Source organism: Pantherophis guttatus, chromosome 1 (genome assembly GCF_059756535.1).
Source record: "Pantherophis guttatus breed Tessera chromosome 1, ASM5975653v1, whole genome shotgun sequence".
Lineage (NCBI taxonomy): Eukaryota > Metazoa > Chordata > Lepidosauria > Squamata > Colubridae > Pantherophis > Pantherophis guttatus.
Window position 1 is genome coordinate 129,688,985 of NC_142063.1, and position 22,304 is coordinate 129,711,288.

A 22,304-nucleotide genomic window follows, 5' to 3' on the forward strand; every position below is an offset into this window, starting at 1 on the left:
GAAATGGAACTGACACAGAATGTATGATTGAAATTGAGTACAATGTTATCTTGATGTATATAAATCAATATTAGAATCATATGTATAAACAGTAAATTGAAGTAAAGGAGAAAAATGGAAATGTACGAAATGTTTACTGATGCGAAAATGTTGCAAAGAAGAAAATTGTAAAACTTTTTGTTTTTTTAAAAACTTTAATAAAATTATTTTTTTTTTAAAAAAAGGCCCCAAAGCTTCTGATTCCCGTCTTGAACAGTCCAGAAGTACAAAACACTTCTGAAATGTTGCTCAGAAAACTGCGGGACGTCTTGAAGAAAAGTCATCGGACGTTCGGGCTGGATCTGAAAAGAGATTTTTTTATCTTTCCGAAGTTTAGGGCTGGTGAGAGCGCCTGCACGTTTCAACATCGCCAGCAGATGGCGCTTTCCCCTTGCAAATAATGCCAAAGTTGAACCACGGTCATTCTGGAACCAGAGGACAATCTTTGGGCCGGCGAGCTCTCACCATTCTCCTGGAACTACCCTCCCTGGATTTAGGAAATGATCCCATTCAAATTTTAAACCCTTGCAAGAGGCCCGGAGAAGCTCCACTATCCGCACCCCCTTCACAAGGATATGGAGGGGTGTGAAATCCTTCCTCCATCAGTACCCCCTAAGCTAAGCCTCACCCTTTCGTTACCTTTTTCAGCCTTTTTGTTTTAGAAGAAACGAGGAGAAATATTATTTCCAATAGCTACATTAATTGTCTGGGAGGAGATGAGTTCCTGAACCGCTTCAAGCCCTTATCGACTTGTGTGTTTTTTTGGTTTTTTTGGGCTCGCTTTGTTTTATTCTCCAGAACAGAATACAAAACTCTGAAAGTTTTAAGAGTTTCTCTTCGCCCAGGATAGGTTGAAGTTTTTAAAGTTTATAAAATCACTCTACCTCTGTAATTAAGATAATCATCCGAGGGGGGCTTGAGAATCACTTTGAAAAGACACAGGCCAATCTGGGCTCTGCCTCTTTCCCCAAACTGGCTCCTTGGAGGTGTGTTGAGTTTTTCAATGCCCATCATCCGCAGTCAATAAGAGAAACATAACCGAACATAACTGGAAGGATCCAGCTTGGGAAAAGATGGCGTGCTATCTGTTATTTCTGATGTTTTTCGTCCTAGCCACCTACCTGCCTCCATCGTTCGTGTACGTATTAATCCCACTCCTCCCCAATTCAGTGGAAGCGAGATATTGGAAGCTAAAGGAATCTCTCCGATCTCCAGGACGGCGAGAGTAGGAAAAGCAACCGGTACTGGGAATCCCAAGGCCAGTGGAAATCCACCGGTAACCCGGTCGCTCAGTACCGAGATTTCAACGAATACCCCCCGGGTGGGATGAAGGGGGGGAGCCCCATTAAACCCAATGGGGTTCCCTTCCAAGAGAACTCGCTCCGGCAGTGACTTAACGGAGGGGTTGGATAGGATAGGCCACACCAAGAGACTGAGTAGGGAAGATCAGCCCTGTGGCTTGAAAATGGGGTGGGGGACGCTGCCCCAGTTTGGAAGAGGAGCAAACCAGAAGGGAACTGAGCCTGCGCGTGGAAGCCTCCGAAGCAACCAGATAATAAGCAAAACCAGGCTAGCAAAGGAGACAAGGAGACGAGGGTGATTTGGGGGTGGTGGTGGTGGAGGGGGGGGGGTCAGCTTCGACATTGAGACGCCGAGCCTACGGTTCCTTTTCCTCGTGCGCCCCGTTTATTGGAGAGTCCCAACTCACTGCTGTAAGGAGAGTCCATTCAGCACAAAGAACTAAGTTGGAAGGATTCGGTTTGGGCAAACCCACCCTTGATAGAAGCGCAGCAGGACCCAAACCCAAGTTTAGAAGAAGCCTCTTGCAGCGTGGCCCTCCTCCCCCCCCGCTCCCTTCCCCCTAGCTTGGAAATCTCTCGAGGCCTTTCCGGATCTGCTGGGCATATTGCGCTCCGTTGGATTTTCTCCTGATTCAGATCCGGGTGCCGCCCAGGATGGAGAGGAGAGGCTTCGGGCGTTTTGGGGGAGTTGCGCCCGGATATTCCACATTTCTCTCTCCGGATGCTATTTAGTGCTGTGGGTAGAATAGAAGAGCGGACGAATACTTCGAAATGTTCAGCAGGTGGTTCCCCAGAGGCTTGCCAAATAAATTTCTTTTTAAAAAAATATCTGTTGCGAGATTTCTTTCCTCTGATCTCCCACCCCATCCCCACCCCAGTTTCCTGCGGCTCGTACAACACGCTGAACTCTAAGCCCGGATTAACAAATCGTAATTATAATTCACCTCCTCAACAAAACGAATCCTACTGAGGGCTCGGTTCGCACAGCATCCTAAGGCAGCCAGTGGGGTTCCCACGACCGCTTGAAACGCAGAGCGCCCAGTCCGAGTGGAGCCTAATTCGTCCGTGGGGCACGAACACTGCGCCAGCGTGGCCAGGGATCTGGGACCAAGACTGGGGGTTCATTCCGCCTCTTTCAGTTTTGGAGGCTTTGCCAAATTTCGAAGGCCTAAACGAGAACGTAGACGCGCCTAATATCTCGATTAGGGTCTTAGTCCAGGTTTAAAACAGGGGAATGCTCTCGTCGCCCAGTCTAGTTCTCAGATTGGACGGAGCGTTGGCTCGGAAAGGCCGGTATTTCAAGGTTCGGATCCAGAGGCATGCAAATTAACCTGACCTTTCAGTCTGTCTGAATATCTGGTACCAATAAAGGAGAATATTTGTGGCTCAGGGTTGAAAGGAGGGGTCTGAGCTTGGTTGTTTCCTTGCCGACTTTTCCTTGCCAAGCTAGGTCAGAATATCAGCACTGATGATTTTACCTAATTTGGGTAATGAAACGTCTGCAAGAAAACATCCAAGTTCGGAGAGCAGCAAGGACCCCATCTATATCTATCATCTATCGTCTGTCTGTCTGTCTGTCTATCATCTATCTATCATCTATCATCTGTCATCTAACTATCATTTATATCTATCTATCTATCTATCTATCTATCTATCTATCTATCTATCTATCTATCTATCTATCTATCTCCCTCCCTTATCTATCTATCTATCTATCTATCTATCTATCTATCTATCTATCTATCTATCTATCTATCTATCTATCTATCTATCTATCTATCTATCTATCTATCTATCTATCTATCTATCTATCTATCTATCTAATTTAGAGACAGTTTATCTCAGTCAGAAAGCGACTATTTTGTTTATGTCATCATCTGAAGACAGGAGGAGGGCCTCTATGCATGGATTTGAACTTGGAGCCATGTTTTCTCGTTGGCAGCACCCGGCCAATCTTAGCTGAACAGGTCGATATGGGGGAACACCAGGAGATCCCAAGGAAGCCTAGGGAATCAGAAAAGAAAGCAAGGGTAGCGACCCATTTCTGAATTGTTCCCAATTGGGGGGGGGATATGCTGTGGTGTGCCTGAAATCACTAAGGGTGGACCGGGACTTGGGTGAGCGAGGGGGGGGGTGTCAAATCGCTAATGGGTCAAGAGTCCAACGGAGCTGAGTACACTGATCAAACCCCCCCCCCCAACGAAGGGGTTGTAGTAATGTTGGAAGGCCGGTTAGCATTATTTTCAGCCGGAGGGTCGAAAGTCAGCACCCGCCAAACCGTCTGTGGTGAGTTCTATTCCACTTTCTCCGACAGACCTCAGTGTGGAGAAGGCGACTGTCCTTCTTAGCCTCTTTCTTCCGGAGCCATCCCAGCGCCAGCTAAACCCAGCCGCGTTTAAACTTCAGCACCTCGCGCAAAATCAGCACCGATTAGATTGGCGCATCCTTCCTTCCAACGACGTTTCGTGCCTACTTTGCCCGGTTTTCTAACAGTAAGAAGGGTGGATTAATTAGTTCCTGTCCCCAGTGGCCTCTCGTTCTTCAAAATTCAACCCTTCGGTTGGGACTGAAGTGATTTAGGAGAGAAGCCACCTGTCCCGCTACAATGCTTCGGGTCTGCTGGCCAAAGCTAGGTACAATCCCCATCCCCAGGAAGAGGAAGAAGAAAAGGAGGAGGAAAAAAAGGAGGAGGAGGAAGGAGAGGAGGAGAAAAAGGAAGAGGAGGAGGAAGAAGAAGAGGAGGAGGAGGAGGAGGAGGAGGAGGAGGAGGAGGAAGGAGAGGAGGAGGAGGAGGAGGAGGAGGAGGAGGAAGAAAAGGAGGAGGAAAAAAGGGGGAGGAGGAAGGAGAGGAGGAGGAAAAGGAAGAGGAGGAGGAAGGAGAGGAGGAGGAGGAAGAAGAAGAAAAGGAGGAGGAGGAAGGAGAGGAGGAGGAAAAGGAAGAGGAGGAGGAAGGAGATGAAGAGGAGGAGGAGGAAGAAGAAAAAGAAAATGAGGAAGAGGAGGAGGAGGAAGGGTGGAGGAGGAGGAAGAAGAAGAAAAGGAAGAGGAGGAGGAAGGAAAGGAGGAAGATGAAGAAGAAGAAAAGAAGGGGGAGGAGGAAGGGGGAGGGGGAGGAAGGGGGGAGGAGGGGGGCTTCCCCGTTCTTTTTCTTTTCTTTTGGAGCAGCTCAGTTGCAACTATAAGAGGAGCGCAATCCCATCGCTGCTGCTGGACCAAAGACAGGTTCTGTTAACAGGCAGAGGGGTTCTACCTTTCCTCTCCCGTCCCCCAAAGGGGCTCTCCATTCCTGTCTTCTTTCAGCCCTGCGTGCCTGAGTGAGGCTCTTAAAGCAGCCCTCTTTCCCTTTATGGCAAACCCATCCGGAAGCGACCGGCGAACTCTTCGGAAGGAGGCCCGGCAGAGTTCCAGGGAAGTCCCTCCTCCCCTTGCCCCCCCCCCCGGAGCCCAGGCACGCAGGTGGAGGACCGCAGATCCATCCCCCCCTTCAGTTCAGATCCGGTCCCAACATCAGCCCCACTGTTGCAGCTGTGGATCAAATGGACAGTTTATAAACTTGTGAATGGCTAAAGGGGAGAGAAGGAGGGAAACGTGCCCCCCACACCGTGCACACATATACCGTACATACACACTAGATAGTATATTAGAATAAGATTATATATGGCGCTATAGTTATATTTCTGTCTCTCTCTGCCTCAAAAACTCCCATATCTAGAAGATCTGTTGAGGGTGGGTTATTATAAAATAGATTTTATCACCTTCCACGATATAAGTCATATAGCTGTCATTCTACACTATTAATGTATAGGCAACATAGTCACGTTTAGGTGGTGGGTACAGGACGTCCCTTCCCACGTGGATATTTCTGTGCCATAATACAGAAGAAGAAGAAGAAGAAGAAGAAGAAGAAGAAGAAGAAGAAGAAGAAGAAGAAGAAGAAGAAGAAGAAGAAGAAGAAGAAGAAGAAGAAGAAGAAGAAGAAGAAGAAGAAGAAGAAGAAGAAGAAGAAGAAGAGGGGGAGGGGGGAGGAAGAAGAGGAGGGGGAGGAGGAGGAGGAAGAGGAAGTATTCAGAAAGGTTTTAAATTAAAAGCCAACCAATATCGCAGGTTTCCTCCCCTAGGATGCAGCGGTCATCAGCACATTGCTCGTTAGATCTTTTCTCCGAATCCAGACCTAAGTGTAGCGCGGTATGAATTTCCGAGCATCCAAAGTCCATAATGGGCCTCAAGGCAGCCTCCTTGAAGGAAACCTGATTGAATCCCCACCCCCGGGGCTGGGACGTCCAACCTACGGCCCAGCTTGGCCCCTGATCTCTCCTGCTCTCCCTCCCTGGTTTAGGCCCAGATGGGACAACACTTTTCTTTTTGTGTTCCTCTCACCCTGGTGGGCCCTGGAGTCCCTTTTACAACTGCGCCCACCTTTCTTGCAGACCTGCAGTCTTTACCTATATAGACCCAGCCGTTTCGTCTCTCTGTCGGCTGTCAAGGCTACTTTCTATAGGTATTCAGGCACTTATAGATGCTAATGCATTTTTCAGAAACGGTGAACTCTCGCGCCCCGGTTTCTCCTCCTCTTCCTCTCCCCCTCCCCCTCCACTTCCCGGGCACGGGAGTTTAGTGTTCAGGGGCAACACCTGCAGGAAGAAATTCTCTCTCTCCCCCCCCCCCGCGTATCCCCGTTTCCTTTCCCCAGCAAAAGTGGTGGGAGCCTCATTCCTGGTCCCCTCTCCCCCTCCTCTGGAGGAAGGGTTCTTCTCTCCAGCTCGGAGAAGGGGGAAGGGGGGAGGAGAGGGAAGGACGCCTTCTGCTCCTGTCACCGAGAAACAAGTCATTGCAAAGGTAAATCCTTGCCTGGTATTAAACACACGCTACTTCGGGAGGGGGGGAGGGTGAAAGCGGAAGGGAGGGGAGAGAGAGAGGGAGGGAGGGAGGGAGGGAGAGAGAGAGAGAGAGAGAGAGAGAGAGAGAGAGAGAGAAGGGGGAAGCAGTCAAGTGGAGCTTCCCCGCCAATTCCCCCCCCTTTCCTCGCAGTCTCGAAGGCACCACAGCGATCAAAGCTTCGCCATCTCATCAATGTGGTCCAAAGACAAAGCCATCAGCTCTTGCAATAATAGTATGATTAGTATAAATTATTATTGTCGTTGATCTTGTTATTTCTCCGGTTCCAGCAGCTCTACCTCTGGCTGATCCCCATTGGAGAATCAAGATTCAAGATCTCTTTGTTAGATTAAGAAAAGGATCCCTTCCTCTTTCAGGAACCTCCCCCCCTCCCCCCCCAAAAAAGGGCAACTGTAGAAAGACGAAAGGAAAAGGGAGGAAGTAGCAGTGGAGTCCCTGGAGAAACTTGGGGAGCCCCGTTTGGACGCATCACCATAACTCCAAACCAGTTTAGTCCAACTGGAGAGAAGAAAGGGTAGAGCACCGGAGTTGCTTGGGGTGTCCCCTCGAGTAACTAACCCTTGTCCAACCCAAAACTAAACCTAGGAGACTCCAGCATGACAAAGGTTGGGAGAGTAAAGAAGGAAGGACTCTCTCTATCCCAAGGGACTTACAGCTTTGCCATACAGGTAGTTCTCAATTTTCAACAGTTCGTTCAGTGACCGTTCAAAGTTACAACAGCACTGAAAAAAGTAACTTGGGACTTTAAAAAAAACCAGTTACGACCTTTAGCATGTAGCAATCATGTGATCAAAATTCAGGCACTTGGCCATTGGTTCCTATTTATGACGGTTGCTGCGCCCTTCCAACAAGCAAAGTCCACAGGGAAGCCAGATTCACTTAACAACCGGGATTGCCGATTTACCAACCTGCAGTGATTCAATTAAGAACAGTGACAAGAAAAGTCGTAAAACGGGGCAAAACTCACTTCACAAGTGTCTATTTATTTATTTATTTATTTATTTATTTATTTATTTATTTATTTATTTATTTATTTAGATTTATATGCCGCCCTTCTCCGGAGACTCAGGGTGGCTTACAATGTGCTCAGCAATAGCCTTCATCCTTTTGTATATTTATACAAAGTCAGCTTATTGCCCCCACAAACTGGGTCCTCAATTTGCCTACCTTAGAAAGGATGGAAGGCTGAGTCGACCTTGAGCCTTGGCGAGATTCGAACCTGCAGTAATTGCAGGCAGCTGGTCTTAATAACAGGGTGCTTTAGACCACTGTACTACCAAGGCTCTTAACTTAACCACGAGCACGTTGGGCTCCATTGTGGTCGTAGGTCGAGGACTACCTTACCCAGTGCAAGTTTGCGTGGGGGGTGGGGGGGGAATCTCTCCATCAAAACCCACTAGCATCCCCATCCGGTGAAAATCCGATCCTCCTCGAGCTCAGCGGTTCAGTTCGGGACAAAAATCGTTCCCCGAGTCTCTCTTTCCCTCCAAGGCAGATTGCCCAAGTTTCAAGAGGCAGCATGCCAAAGAGCTGACCCTTTCCTCGCCTTTCCTTGGCTGAGTGGGGTGGGTGGGGGGGAGAGTGGGAGAGGGCCAGCGGACGGGCGAGGCTACTGGTGGCTTAGAAGTCTTTGTGCAGAGGTGTGTTTGGAGGTGTATTTTGGGCATCTGTGGGGGCGTCGAGGCTCTCTTACGCCCCGAAGTCCAGCAGTCCAATTCTTTTCCCTGGGAGAAAAAAACCCACCCACCCCCGAAAAAGAAGACGTCGCCGAGGGTGCCTATTCCCCCCTCCTGCCCCCTCCTCTTGCTTTGAAATGAAGACCGCATCCCCCCCCAAACCCCTCCCCGCGCTAATTGAATTAGCCTATTGAGAGGGATGTCAGGTACAATGACGTGCGATCCCCGTGCATTTCACAGGGTCTATAGGCTTTGGGGGACCCGGAATGTATAGTCTGACCTTCGCGCTCATAATCATAATGCCGCATTTGTAAGAGAAATCTATTCGCATTCACTTGCAACAAAAACCTCTGGTCAGCCGGTCCCTGTAGGAAGGACGCAATCTATTGTGTTGCAACAGCTCATTTATGTCCTTCACCAAAGGCCCCAAGGAGATCTGATCTGGCCCCAGAAACAGGATTATCAGCGTGTATATTAAAGAAAGCAATATATATACCCTGCCGGAACGGAAGCGGCTGGGGTAGCAAGAGCCACCCATAGGCGACCCCGGGGGAAAAAAAAAAAGGGGGGGGCAGCGTTTACAAGGTCGCCCCGGTTAGCAACGCAGACCGGCCTGCCGCAGGTCGAGGGAAGCCTGCGTGGGAGATCCCGAATCCCGACAGGAATGGGGTTTGGGGGAGCGTGGCAGGGAAACGAGGCCAATTTACCCAAATATCTAATAATACCTGCCTATAAAATACAAGCATATAAACACCCAAATATATGAAGACCTCTCTCCCTCCCTCCCTCCCCCTCCCTCCCCCTCCTCTCTCTCTCTTTCTCTCTCCGTCCCCTTCTCTCTTTCTCTTTCTCTCTCTCTCTCTCCCTCCCTCCCTCCCCCTCCCTCCCCTTCTCTCTCTCTCTCCGTCCCCCCTTCTCTCTCCCTCCCTCCCCCTCCCTCCCCCTTCTCTCTCTCTCTTTCTCTTTCTCTCTCTCCCTCCCTCCCTCCCCCTTCTCTCTCTCTCCCTCCCTCCCCCTACCCCTTCTCTCTCTCTCTTTCTCTCTCTCCTCCCAAACTTTAAACTCTGCCAACTTTCAAATATTCGGTCCATGCAAATAACAGCTTTTAAAAAAATATATATTTCGTTTTAAGTGGGGGGGAGGGGTATGCTTAAAATAGTTAGAATGATGGTAATGATTGAACTCATAATAATAATAATAATAATAATAATAATAATAATAATAATAATAATAATAATAATAATAATAATAATAATAATAACTAACAATATCCCCAGAGAGAGAAGCGGAGGAAGAACCCCCCCCCCCCCAAAAAAAACAGAGAAGAAAAGGATTTTTATTTCCAGGGTGGCGGTTTTTTTGCTTTTCTGACACTTTCTCTCCGGCTTTTTGACGCTCACGGCCGCAGAGACACTCCGACTCTCTCGGCTTCTACTATTATGACTGGAGTGGAAATGATTTGATACCGGAAGAATAGAGGGAGAAGAAGAAGAAGCGGCGGCGGCAGACAGACAGACAGACATACAAGACAGAGGAGGCCGTCCGAAATGCGAAGCGGCAACTTTGGGCTGCTGTAAGGGTAGCCTTCGTGCTTGAGTAGGTCTGGCTCCTTAGCAAAGGACTCTAACGCGAGGAGAGTGGGAGAGCTGAGATAAAAGTGCCAGAGCCGAAAAGGGAAAGGCCGGGCCCTCTCCCAGTTTGGAGCCTTTTTCTTTTCCCCTTCAGCTGGTCTCCGGCAACAACCTAAAAGCTGCAAAGGCAGAAGTCTCCTTTGAAAAAACGGCAAGGCCCTTTAATTGATCCTCCCCGCACGAATCTGATCTATTTCTTTTCGGATAGGAAGAATCACAACCACAAAGGTAAGATAAATCCATCCTTCCTTCCTTCCTTCCTTCCTTCCTTCCTTCCTTCCTTCCTTCCTTCCTTCCTTCCTTCCTTCCTTCCTTTCCCTTTCCCATCCTTTCCTTCACTTCCCCCCTCCCTCCCACCCTCCGTCAACTCTCTGGCTGCTTCAAATTTGGCAATATTTTAATTAATACAACATATAATGCAACCGTACATGAATCTATTTCTTTTTGAAGAATTGCAACCGTTGAGGTGAGAAGCTCCTTCCTTCCTTCCTTCCTTCCTTCCTTCCTTCCTCCCTTCCTCCCTCCCTCCCTCCCTTCCTACCCACCTTCCTTCCTTTCTTCCTTCCTTCCTTCCTTCCCTCTCTCCCTCCTTCCCCTCTTCCTGAATCTCTCTGGCACTCCAATTTTTGGCCCATTTCGGGATGGCGGGTGCGCGCGCGCGCTGGTTTGCGGGTGCCCGCGCGCGCGCGCCCCAGCACCTAATCAAAACTAAGGGCCCGCCAGCGCATTTATCATCCCATTACTGTAACAAATCCGGGCTCCCACTCCATGAAAGGTAAAATGAATTACCGACGTTAAGCCGTCAATAAAGTCATTTCTGTAAATGGTGTCTCCGAAGGACTGCAGCATTATTCAACCAGCTTTATCAGCAGCTGGGAAATTACGTGGAGAGGCGCGCAGCGTGTAATAGGGGCCCTGCTTACTTTGATTAAGCGCTGTGCCAGGGAATAGTGACAGTGCTTTTTGACCAGGTTTTATTCGCCGTCTTCTGATGAACGCCAAGCTGATCAGGCGGAATGAAGAGTAATTAAAACCTATAAATTATCTTTCGCAGTCCTTCTCAAGGCGTCTCTTTGCAGGCGAGATAAGGCGGCGGGCCCCCATTTACGGCTCTGAAAGGGACGGAGGCACACAAAGGCGACGCCGCTAAATGGGATATTGATAGTGTCCTAATTAGAATTTAATTAAGTACCCACGCTCGCTTTTGGGATAAAGATTTCATTTTTTTTTTGTCCTCCTTCCTTCTTTTTTGCGAACTAAAATATAAATAAAGCCCAATTTTGGAAAAGGGAGGGGGGAAACTCAACGAGAGGAATGTGAATGGCCAGATGTTCAACAGTCGTTTAATTTTGGTGTGTGCCTGCGTGATGTGTTGATTCCCTTGTGCCACTTAGTAAAGCAGATCTACAATAGTTGCTTTTAAAGTTGTTGCAAAAACTGGGCCTTCTGGGTGAAAGGCGCGATTTAAAGCTTTCCTGCTTTTTAGCAGACCCGAAAAATGCAATTCATAAGAAACAAAGGCGATTCCTTTGACATTTCCAGAAATGCGGCTGGAAAATCCCTCCTTTGGGCGGTCGTGGGGAATCACACATACACGCATCTCATTTGAAACACGGGGCTCTCTCGAAAGGATCCGATTTAGAACCCACCTTTAAAAGAAAAAAAAGGAATCGGAGCGAAAGAGAGTCTAACGACCGACCCCACGTGATGCCGAGTGGGGGCTTCGCGTGTCTCCGCTCCTGGGCAAAGAGGATCGCGGATGGTCGATCCTCAAGTCTTAGAAATCCGAGGAGCACCTGTAACCGTGCCGTGGGCCCAAGAAACCCTCCTCAGTTGCCTTCCACTCAAAAACGACCGCTGGGTGATATTTCACCACCCGGCAGCCTTTCGAAGCATTAAGCGTGCATGGAAGAGAATGAGCACGAGAGAGAGAGTAGGCGAACACTCCCGAAAACATTACGAAAAGCACCTATAGTAGCAACCAACCCCAGACCTACGCGGGTCTCTCCGAGCCTTTGGGCAAACGGAGGAGGAGGCCTAGTGTGGACGATTGCTACTAGCCATGACTTTTGTGCAAGTGTAATAAGTGTGTTGAGTGTGAGGGGAGCAAAAACGGCAAGTCCCTCTCGAGTGAAACCAAGCAGCCGACCACCGTTTGATTCTTGCGCTACCGGTTTGGCTAAGAATCCTTTTTTTTTACATTTTAACCCGACACGACTCGCTTAGCTGCTGCTTCTCCGGCGCATCCAACCTATTCATGTGTGAAAACGGCGTGGGAGAAGAAGTTGCCCTTGTTGCACCACGTCTCAGGAAGAAGGAAAGGGGTCACCGGTGGTCTTCGGACCAGAGAAAGGTGGGTGTCCAAAGCTCTGTCAAACCAACCCAAATACCCTCAGCTCCTACTACTGCTTCTAATTCCAACACGGCAGGAAGGCAAGCTCTTCGCTTCAGGGTCTCCAGGCTGGTGGGAGACACCTGCCCAAAGGAAGGAAGTTAGCTCTGAGCAAATGACGTTTCAAAATCCCACGGCAATTTTCCCTTTCAAACCACAGTGCAGCTGGGAAGGGCAGGTTTGGGGGTGCTAAAGCTAGCTGGGAAATTCGTTTGGATTAAAAACTCTTGGATCTCGGGTTTCTCAAGCATATTCATTTCAAATATGGGATACATACATCCGGCACGCAGACTCAAAGCAACAAAGAGAGGTGCGGTAGAAATGGGGACCCTTCCCCCCCCCATTGCTAACCATTCTCAGCAAAACGTATATATTTTTTTCCTTTTGATTTGATTCAGAAAAACCATCTATAAAGCAATCCAAATCCTTTCCTTTCGGCATGTTACATTTTATGAATGGAAAACCAGGAATGATTTAAAAAAATAAATAAAAATAAATCACAAATTCCTTTCCCCGGGGTTTAGAACTGACTCTAGAGAGAGGCCAAAAGAAAAAGAGAGAGAGAGAGAGAGAGAGAAAGAAATACACACACACACAAAGGTCTTAATGGAAGTGGGAAAAGTTTTCGGTAGCGTTTATTTCATATTTGGTTTCTGAGAGTTATGACTGGCTGGAAAAAAAATCCTCGGCTGGAGCGACGCAGGAACGAGAAGCGCGGTCTAGGAGAGGATGCGCCAAGCAACGCGTAAATCTCTCGCTCCCTTTGAATTAGCCAGCCCCTTGGATAATGTATCTGCAAAGTTCGAATGCAGCCCATTGGCTGACGTCAGGGGCGTCACAGAATTGTGGAGCCTCTCATTGGCTCTTTCCACGTGCGGGCCATCCTCACGTGCTTCCGGTTGGAATGAAAAAAGTGTGGTTGAGAGATTTTTTAGGGAGAGTTTGTTGCAAGATCGGAGCTGTCAGAGATTTTGCTTTTTTTTTTTCTCCTTTTTCCCCCTTTTTCTTTCTTTTCTTTTTTCTTTTGCTTTTTTTTTTTTTTAAAAAAAGGAACGTGGAGGAAAAAGAGGGGAAGAAAGGTGGGAGAAAAAGATGCACGTGCGAGTGGGCGATTAAAGCATCCTGCCAAGAACCGATCCATGGGCAAAGCTGACTCTGACACTTGGGGAACCCCAACGCTGCGCCGTTTGGAGAAAGATGGGTAGACTGTGAGGACTTCGGGGGAGGGGGCGGAGTTTGGGGGGGCTGGTTTTGTTTTGATCTCTCTCTCTCTCTTCTCTCTCTCTCTTTTCCGAGAGGGGGGGAATGAGTGAGAGGGAGAGAGAGGGAGAGAGGCTGAGACTGGAAATATAAGATAACTGCAAAAAAAGCGAATCCGTCCAAATGCCCGAATCTTTGGATATCTCTCTCTACTAGATTCCCGCTCTAAAACCAACAAGTGGATTTTATTGTGCGTTTCCCACCGACCCGCCCCCCTTTTCCTCTTAACAAAATTCTCAGAATCAGAATCCCTCCACCTCCTGGACTGGCGAGGTGGGGGAATCCGGAAAGTGGTGGGGGGCAAAGAGAAGACGGCGATCTCCGGAGCTGGCGACCGACTATGGAAGAGCAGGCGGACGCTAAAAGCCAGCGCGATTCGGCTCCGACTCCAGTCAGCGGGAGCAGCGGCAGCGGGAGCGATGGCGAGAGCGTCCCGGTGTCCCCCAGCGGCCACCCTCCCTTGTCTCCCGCCGCGCCTTGCCTCGTGCCTCTGCCCCACCACCCGCACCACCATCACCACCGCGGCCACCACCAGCACCAGCACCAGCACCAGCCGCCTCCGCCCCCCCAACAGCAGCAGCAGCAGCCGAGGCCGCCACCGCCGCCGCCGCCGCCGCCGCCGCCGCAGCATCGCACCACCAACTTTTTCATCGACAACATCCTGAGGCCGGACTTTGGCTGCAAGAAAGAGCACCTCTTGATCCTGGCCGGCGGCCCTGCGGCGTCCGGAGGAGGAGGAGGAGGGGGAGGAGGGGGAGGCAGCGGAGGCGGCGGAGGCGGCGGCGGCGGCAGCGGCCGGGACAGAGACCTAGATCGCGCGGCCAGCTCAGGTAGAGAAAATGTCAGCCCACTGCTCGGCAGGCCCCTCAACCCGGCCTCCACTCTCCTTAGCGCCGACTCGCCCGGGAACCCCGACAGCTCCTCCACGACCTCCAAAGCGAGCCCGGCCGCGGCAGCAGCGGTAGGGACGGCCAAGCCCCCCTCCACTACCTCCTCCTCCACCTCCTCCACCTCTTCCACCTCCTCCTCCTCTTCCTCCTCCTCCTCCTCCTGCTCGGAAGGGAGTGGAACTAACCCGGCGAAGTACGGGGAGCACGCCAACCCGGCCATCCTCCTCGTGGGCTCCGGGAATGGAGGAGTGGGGGCCTCCGGCGAGGGTCAACAGCCGCTGGTTTGGCCGGCCTGGGTTTACTGCACTAGGTATTCAGACAGACCGTCCTCGGGTAAGAATCCTCTTGAGAACCCACCCCCCACCCCCACCCCGTCCCCTTCCTTCCCTCCCCCTCCCTCTCTCTCCTCTCGGGTGGTTGTTGGTTCGGCTAAGCATGTCAGCTCCCCTTGCGCTCCACTCCCTTCCCCCACCCCCCACCCCCGACCCGAACGATCAGCCTGTGACCTTCCTGTCCCTCTTCCGCCTCGGGATCCAAATCTGGGGCCGGGGGCGGGGACTTGCTGCGGGACCCAGCAAGTCCCCATGGGGTCCTTGTCCCAAGGTTGTCCCGCTCAGGGGCTCCGCTGACACTCTGGCTGGGTTAGGAGCTCCGCTTTGCCCGCGTTTATGCCGGAAAGTTGGGTTGTTTCCAAAGAAACGGAGCGAAGATCGGTTCTCCGAGCAATTCTTTGGAAGTCCAGTCGCCGGGGAGGCGGGCAGAGAGGCGGAGGTTGTAGGTTGATTGTTTTATCTTCTGGACTGGATCATCTTGTCCCCCGACTCTCCCCTCCCCCCCCCAACAACTGCAATTTTAAGATCCTTTATTCTCTAGAACGAAGAAGCCCTTTCCCTTAAGAACAGCCTCGGTCCTAAACGCAAAAACACCCGAATGGTGGAGAATCCAGCGGCCTCTCACCCAAGCGGGCAAAGGCGTTTAGAATCGGGCTGGCAAAAAGAAGAGGCCATTCATTCCCTGCACCCTGATTCATTTTGCATCGGTGGCTCTTTCCTCAAGAAAAGGCTTGAGCAAATAAATCTCTTTCCTTCGTTTTATAGTTACGGATGCGTAAAGGTCAAGGGGAGGTTTTGAATTTTGGAGAGCCAAGTCCGGGCTGGTATAGAATTCGTGGAGGCGTGCTGGGCGACGAATTGTTTCTTCCGCGAGGAGAGGGGGATGGATGACGGTCGCCATTAGTTTGGGGGCTAATGCGGAATGGTGGGTTGAATGAGAGAACACCTGCCCTTTTTAGCGGGTTGGATGTTTGGAAGGTCGAGGCAGGCGGAAAGAATAGAAGAGCAGAAGGTTAGGCGGCCGTGCGGGGCGCGAAGGGAAAGAGAGAGTGTGTGTGTGTTTGGGGGGGGGGGAATGCTCGGTGCAAGGAAGGCCTCGCGTGGCGGAGACCAAAATTCAGGCCCCAGGCCTTGGCTTCGGGGACTTTTCTTCACAATGAGTCATTTAATGTGGCTTGGCCACCTTCTTCCGCCAGCTGCAGGAATGGCACCCCATTTGTTCCCCGAACTAAAAGGCTGGCGGGTGGAGAGAGAGAGAGAGAGACAGAGAGACAGAGAGAGAGAGAGAGAGAGAGAGACAGAGAGACAGACAGACAGACAGAGAGAGAGAGACAGAGAGACAGACAGAGAGAGAGAGAGAGAGACAGAGAGCTTTCCTCGATTCCCTTCCCAGAGCAAGGGAGGAAGACCCAAGCCGAGACCGGAGGGAAAGCCTTCTAGCGGCGGCTTCCCTCGGCGCTCCCCAGCCAGCTCCTTTCCGCAGGGCGATTGATCAATCCGCCGCTATCAGCTTCAGCCATCGCGACCGCGCGGCTATTGACACCTCCCCGCGCCTTGGAAAGGCAGAAAAGCCACCGTGATTGACTAAACGGGTTGATTGAGTGATTGAGCTGTCAGGGCTATCGTCCGCGCCCAGGCCCCAGGATTTCTCGCCCTCCTTTCCCAGCGCCCAGCGCCTCTGCCCTGGCTAAGATCGGGCTCTTTTAAAGACGTTGGCTCCGTAAAGCACAGGCTCAAGCGGTTAGGCCAACCTGTTGACACACTTGACTTCTTGGAGAGGTTTGGGGGCGAGGGTTAATTTTTTTCAACATCCATCTTTCTTTCTTTCTTTCTTTCTTTCTTTCTTTCTTTCTTTCTTTCTTTCTTTCTTTCTTTCTTTCTTTCTTTCTTTCTTTCTTTCTCGGTGGGAAGGCGAAAGCGGTTTCCTCTAAACAGGTGTCGGTTTAGTTCCCCCAGCTGCCCTCTTTAGAGACCAGGCCGAATTAGGGATAGAGGCTGTTTTGCAGGTCAACTGGGCAGGATCTGACCTTCGACTTTCACTAACTAGTCCAACACAATACGCCCAGCAGCTTTGGGTGTGTGTTTGGAGACGGGGAGGACAGTTCTCTGAAAAATACCGATCTGAAATCTGCGGTTATTCTTGGGGTTTATTTTTAATTGAAGGGGGAAAAGAGGAAAACATCTGGATTTTGCCTTCCGGAGGTTATACCCCTACGTGAACACACGCATGTACATCAGCATTACTTTTTTTATCTAGCCAAGCTCGAAATAAGACAAGAGTTGTAACTTTGAGGCCTACTGCATCCTGGAGAGTTTCCATCTGGGACTTTTTCTTCCAACCTTAAGAAGAAAAAGAAATCTCACTTGAAACTTAGCGAGGAAATCGAAAAGCAATGAATTTCCCTTTTATGCTATAAAAGACCTTCGCTCCAAACACACCCACGCCCACACCCACGAAGGAAATATTTTTTTTCATTCTTTTTTTTTTTAAAGAAAAGAAATATCATTGCAATATTTATTATGACTTTGGGGAATAATAGATAAAAACGTACTTTAACGCGTTTTTTTTTTTTAAATGTCTAAACAATGTTTAGCTATTTTTAGCTATTTTTTTTTCCTCCCGCGAAGCAAAATAAGGGTTTTGGAAATGATATTATGCCCTCTTGCCTGGAGAGTTTAACAAACTAAACCAACATATTTTAAATGACCGCCTTTTCCTGAATAAAAATTCAAGTCCCCTACATAACTATGGGGAGGCGGTTAGAATAGAACGAGGGGACAAATCTAGAACAGTTTGCTCGGCTATCGGGATCCACACAGATAGGGGTTTGGTTCTATTTTCATCCTTTTATAGGCAGTTAGGACTGCATGACTCTTGACTGGTTTTCTGGGTTGTTGAAAAGAAACTTAACTTTCAGGAAAAGAGAAACTTCCAAGTGGAATTTTAAAATATATATTAAAAAAAATCTCAGATTTGCCAAATCTGCTACAAATAAAAAAGACCCTCTTCCTTCCCCAATTTCCCAGCCTTTTTATTCTTGTAGCTAAAAATATACCATCAGCGGGTGTGTGTGTGCGCACGCTCGTGTGTATGTAGGCTTCCCCAGTTTGGTGCAGTTTCAAAGTGTTCTTATGTAGACACAATTTGGGGTGGGTGGGTCGATATTGAGGAGAAACCCCCAGCAGGGCTCAGAGAAATGCTTGGAATGAAACAGTGGGTGATGGGGAAGAACTGAAGTAGAACTGGGGTTCTCAATCAGGATGGCTTTGTCTCAATCTTCTCTGTTGAAAATTCAATTCTTAATTTTTTAAGACATTTTTTTGCCTGTTTGTTGGCTTCATGTTTGTTCTCCCCCTCTGGGTCAAATAGATTCCTAATCCCAAAGAGGTGACTTCTGTTTTCAGGCTGCGGCAGGCACCTGAGAGGCAACGGTTGTCGTCTATCCCTATTTGGATAGCTTTTCTCTTCTTCTTCTCTTCTCTTCTCTTCTCTTCTCTTCTCTTCTCTTCTCTTCTCTTCTCTTCTCTTCTCTTCTCTTCTCTTCTCTTCTCTTCTCTTCTCTTCTCTTCTCTTCTTCTTCTCCTATGACCCCCCCCAAAAAAACAACAACAACCAAAAATCGCTTTATCCAAGTTCTTGCCGAATTAAATTTGGGATTTCCTCAGCATTCATTTCGAGCCTTCCAATTTTCAAACCTGGCCTTATTTTATTTTATTTTATTTTTTTGCGTCTGCCGAAAAGAGGGATGACGTCGAAGCCTTCCCCCCGTTTCATTTTAACCCCTGAAATTCTGGAAGGGCTGCTTATCTGATCAGAGGTCTCGGGGGGGGGGCGTTGAGGGGGAAGGAAGGGAGACACCTAGGAATCCCCTCCGAATGGGAGCCGTACCAGAGAGAAAACGCCGCCTGTAACCTAACCTCTTTTCCAAGACTGTTTTTCCGCGTTTTTTCCCCTCTGTGCGAATGATTCTAACGGTGCAACTAATCAATCGGTGGGGTCGCCCCTTTTCTCTACCCCCACCCTTCTACAATCAGTTTCATATCGTGGCTTTTAAAGAGGAGATTTGAAGGTGGTGAAGGGAAAGAAAAGGCCGACCGTCCGATGCCAACTCGGCCTACATGCGCCTTGTCCAGGCAATTTCAGGAAAATGTAAGCCAGGTCTTCATCCGCGCATCAGGTCTTTGGCTCTCATCAGGTACCGAAAAAGCGATGAGAAGCGATCAGACCACAAGCGTTTTAGAGACCGCTGAATTAGGCCAGCTGGGGAACAGTCTGGCATGGGCACTGCATTTCCCGGCCAAAATACCCTCCGGTTTAAGCCTTTTCTTTGTCCTTTCTCTCTCTTTCTCTCCCTCTTTCTCTCTCCCTTCTCTCTCTTTCTCTCTCTTTCTCTCCCTCTTTCTCTCTCCCTTCTCTCTCTCTCTCTCTCTCTCTTTCTCTCCCTCTTTCTCTCCCTTCTCTCTCTCTGTCTCTCCCTCTTTCTGTCCCTCTCTCCCTCCTTCTCTCTCTCTTTCTCTCTCTCTCCCTCTCCTGGCCTCCCCCCCCCCCCGCTGGCGCTTTCTCTTTCGCGGCACCTCCGGCTTTGGCGAGTGTGTATGTGTGCTGTTGAGGTATCTTTGATTTTTTACGGGGAGAAGGGAGCAGCGGTAGTGGTGGAGGACGGCGGCGGGGAAGGGGAAGCCGCGGCTTTCCAAGCTCAGCAGTGGGAGGAGGAGAGGAAGAATTGCAAGGGAAAACAGTCGGCCCCCGCTTTCCCTCCCCCCATCCTCCGCGGCCCTGTTTAGGGTTGCCGGCTGTCCCTTTTACGAAGGGACACGTCGCTTCTTTTCCACCAGAGCCCCTTATCCTCCTGGATGCGACCCCTGGCCCAAAACCCGCCCTCAGGTGCGCTCGGACGCTTTTGGGTTTTTTTTTTGTGGCCTGTTTCTGACCCAGCTCCGTTGTGTCCTTCCCGGCTCTCTCCTGCCCCGTCCCCGGCTTCCCCTTTCGTGTGCGTGCCTGTCTTTTCTCCCTTCCCTCCCCTCCCTCCGACCTCCTCCTCCTCCTCCTCCTCCTCCTCCTCCCCGCTGTAGGTCCCCGAACGAGGAAGCTGAAGAAGAAGAAGAACGAGAAGGAGGACAAGCGGCCGCGCACGGCCTTCACCGCCGAGCAGCTGCAGAGACTCAAGGCGGAGTTCCAGGCCAACCGCTACATCACCGAGCAGCGGCGGCAGACGTTGGCCCAGGAGCTGAGCCTCAACGAGTCCCAGATCAAGATCTGGTTCCAGAACAAGCGGGCCAAGATCAAGAAAGCCACCGGCATCAAGAACGGCCTGGCCCTCCACCTCATGGCCCAAGGACTGTACAATCATTCCACCACCACCGTGCAGGACAAAGAGGACAGCGAGTGAGGCCGGACCGACCCGGCTGTCCCCGCGGACTGCCCAGCCGCCCCCCCCCCCGGTCCCCTCCGCCCCCCCACCTCCTTTTCGTTTCATTCGCTTTCATTCTTCCTAAGATTATTATTATTATAATTATAATTATTATTATTATTAAAATATTATTATTATTATTATTACGGACCTGAGTGACAGGGAAGACAAAGAAGCCCGCTTTGGCGAAGCTAAGCGAAAACAAAACCCGGCAAGGACAGCGAGGCCGGCGCGGGGACTCGGACGTGGGGTTCTGTTTTCCAGAAAACGAATCAAATTTATGGTTGATTATTATTATTATCCGCAGTTTTGAGGATTCCAACATTAAATTCCGAACACTTAAAAAAAAAAAAAAGTCTATATAGCCAAACATCGTATGATCTTGTATATATTTAATTTCAGGTAAGAAAATCAATTATGAAAAAAAAGTGTAGTTTTTTTTGTTTTTTGTTTTTTTAAAAAATATTTTTTTCCTTTTCGCTCAGCCATTGAGCGCTCCCCTCTCGCGTCTCCCCAAAGCTGTTGGGTCTTTATTTTTCTTATTTGTTTCCTTAATTATTAATCTCCCTTCTTCCCCGCAGCCTCAAGTCCTGTCAGCATCTTAGTTTTGAAGTGTTTGTCTGGCTCCTCTCCCTCTCCCTCCCCCCCTTTTGTTTTTCTGCCTCCCTTCCCCGCGTTCTCGTGTGTGCCTCGGCCGATCTTGAGTTTGTGTGTGTGCGCGTCCCTTCCCGAGGAACACCGGTGAGCCCTCCACAGACTGCCAGACTGAACCCTTGCTGCAAGCCAAAGATTTTTTTCTGTAGTCTGAAATAAAACGTAGATTGTGTTCAGGATGTTATGTCGGTTCTGTAATCCTTTCTCTGTAATCTTCCCCCAGCCCTCCTCCCATATATATATATATATGTATATATATATATATATGCTATATATATACACATACACAAACACACACACACACACACACACACACACACGTATACATACATACATACATACATACATACATACATACATGGAAACACCCCACACTACCTTTTTCTATATACATATATATTTTTCCTCTCGGTCTACTTGGTAAATATTTCTTCTTTTAAAAAGAGGCAATCAATATTTCATTAAAACTCTTGTTTTCTTTGCTTTATTCGCTCTCATCTCTCTCCCCCCCCCCAATTTTCCTTCTGGGGAAAACCGAACATGCTAATAGGCGAATAGTTTGCTTCTTCAGAATGGAGGTTTGGAACTAAATCTTATTGAGAGCAAGGAACTTGCTCCCCCGTGCTCTCACCCCCAAATGTGCATAGGGAGAGACATAGGAACCAACCCCTCAGCCCCCACACCTCTTCCTCCTCTTCCTCTTCAGGATTCGTACGCTTAATTCATTTGTTTTCAGTGGAACTCGAATTGGCCAGGATTAAGTTTATGTACAATTGAGGTCAAGAATTAGTCTTTACAGGTCTCAGGGGTTGCAATGTTATATGGAAACCAGCGTGTGTATGTGTGTGTGTGGGTGCACTAATAACGACACAAATTTTATGGCTCTTTCCAGTTCTAGAAAGGGTTAGAAATTTGTCTGAGAGCTTCCTGCCTTGTATCCGAGATCGTATTGAATTTCTACTGAGGTGCCTTTGGCCAGGAAGGAGGAGAGAGCTGTGTGTGTGTGTGTGTGTGTGTGTGTGTGTGTGTGTGTGTAGGAGAGAGAGTGAGAGAGAGGGAGTGGGTGAGTGAGTGAGTGAACAAGAGAATGGGAATGATCAGTACTTTGCAGACAGTTGCTTAGCAGCACAGCATAATGAATGGAGTGGCGAGGGGTAGAGATTGTTTTCCTTCCTTGGCCTTCTTAAAGCAGCCGGAGCGGTGACGATGGTCCTGATGATGAGGACAACTATTACTATTAGAATCTTTTATTCCTCTCTTCATTTCTTCCGTTTTCACTTGAGGGGCGAATGCTCCGGTGAATAAAACCTGGTCCTCCAATAGTCCCGGCCTGATTATAGAACAAAAATGCTGTTTAATTTACTTGGGAGACCTCACCATCCTGGGAGTTCAGGATTAATGGAGTGACTCTTCCCTGAAATTGCTCAGTGTCTTAGAAACATGTAGGCTTCCTTTAAAAACTAAAATCCATTTTTCTTTCCTTCCTTCCTTCCTTCCTTCCTTCCTTCCTTCCTTCCTTCCTTCCTTCCTTCCTTCCTTCCTCCCTCCCTCCCTTCCTCCCTCCCTCCCTCCCTCCCTCCCTCCCTCCCTCCCTCCCTCCTTCCTTCCTTCCTTCCTTCCTTCCTTCCTTCCTTCCTTCCTTCCTTCCTTCCTTCCTTCCTTCCTGAAATGTGCAGCAGCACTTAATGTTCCAGTTAGAACACCTTCCATGTTCTAACTGGAAGGTGTTCTAACGGGAACATTAAGTGCTGCTGCACATCTGTATGCCCTCTGTCACGTGTGTGTAGGACTGGGGAAAGGCTTGTGTAGGACTTAGAAAAGG

At 49.3% G+C, this 22,304-nt stretch overlaps 1 protein-coding gene across 1 annotated transcript; it reads left to right on the forward strand.

Moving 5' to 3' along the window:
- Positions 1 to 12,839: 12,839 nt before the first annotated feature.
- Positions 12,840 to 20,666, forward strand: EN1 (engrailed homeobox 1). Its single transcript, XM_034423689.2, has 2 exons — positions 12,840 to 14,418; positions 19,491 to 20,666. The coding sequence occupies exons 1-2, from the start codon at positions 13,536 to 13,538 to the stop codon at positions 19,805 to 19,807; spliced, it is 1,200 nt and encodes a 399-aa protein (XP_034279580.2). The 5' UTR covers positions 12,840 to 13,535; the 3' UTR covers positions 19,808 to 20,666.
- Positions 20,667 to 22,304: the final 1,638 nt, after the last annotated feature.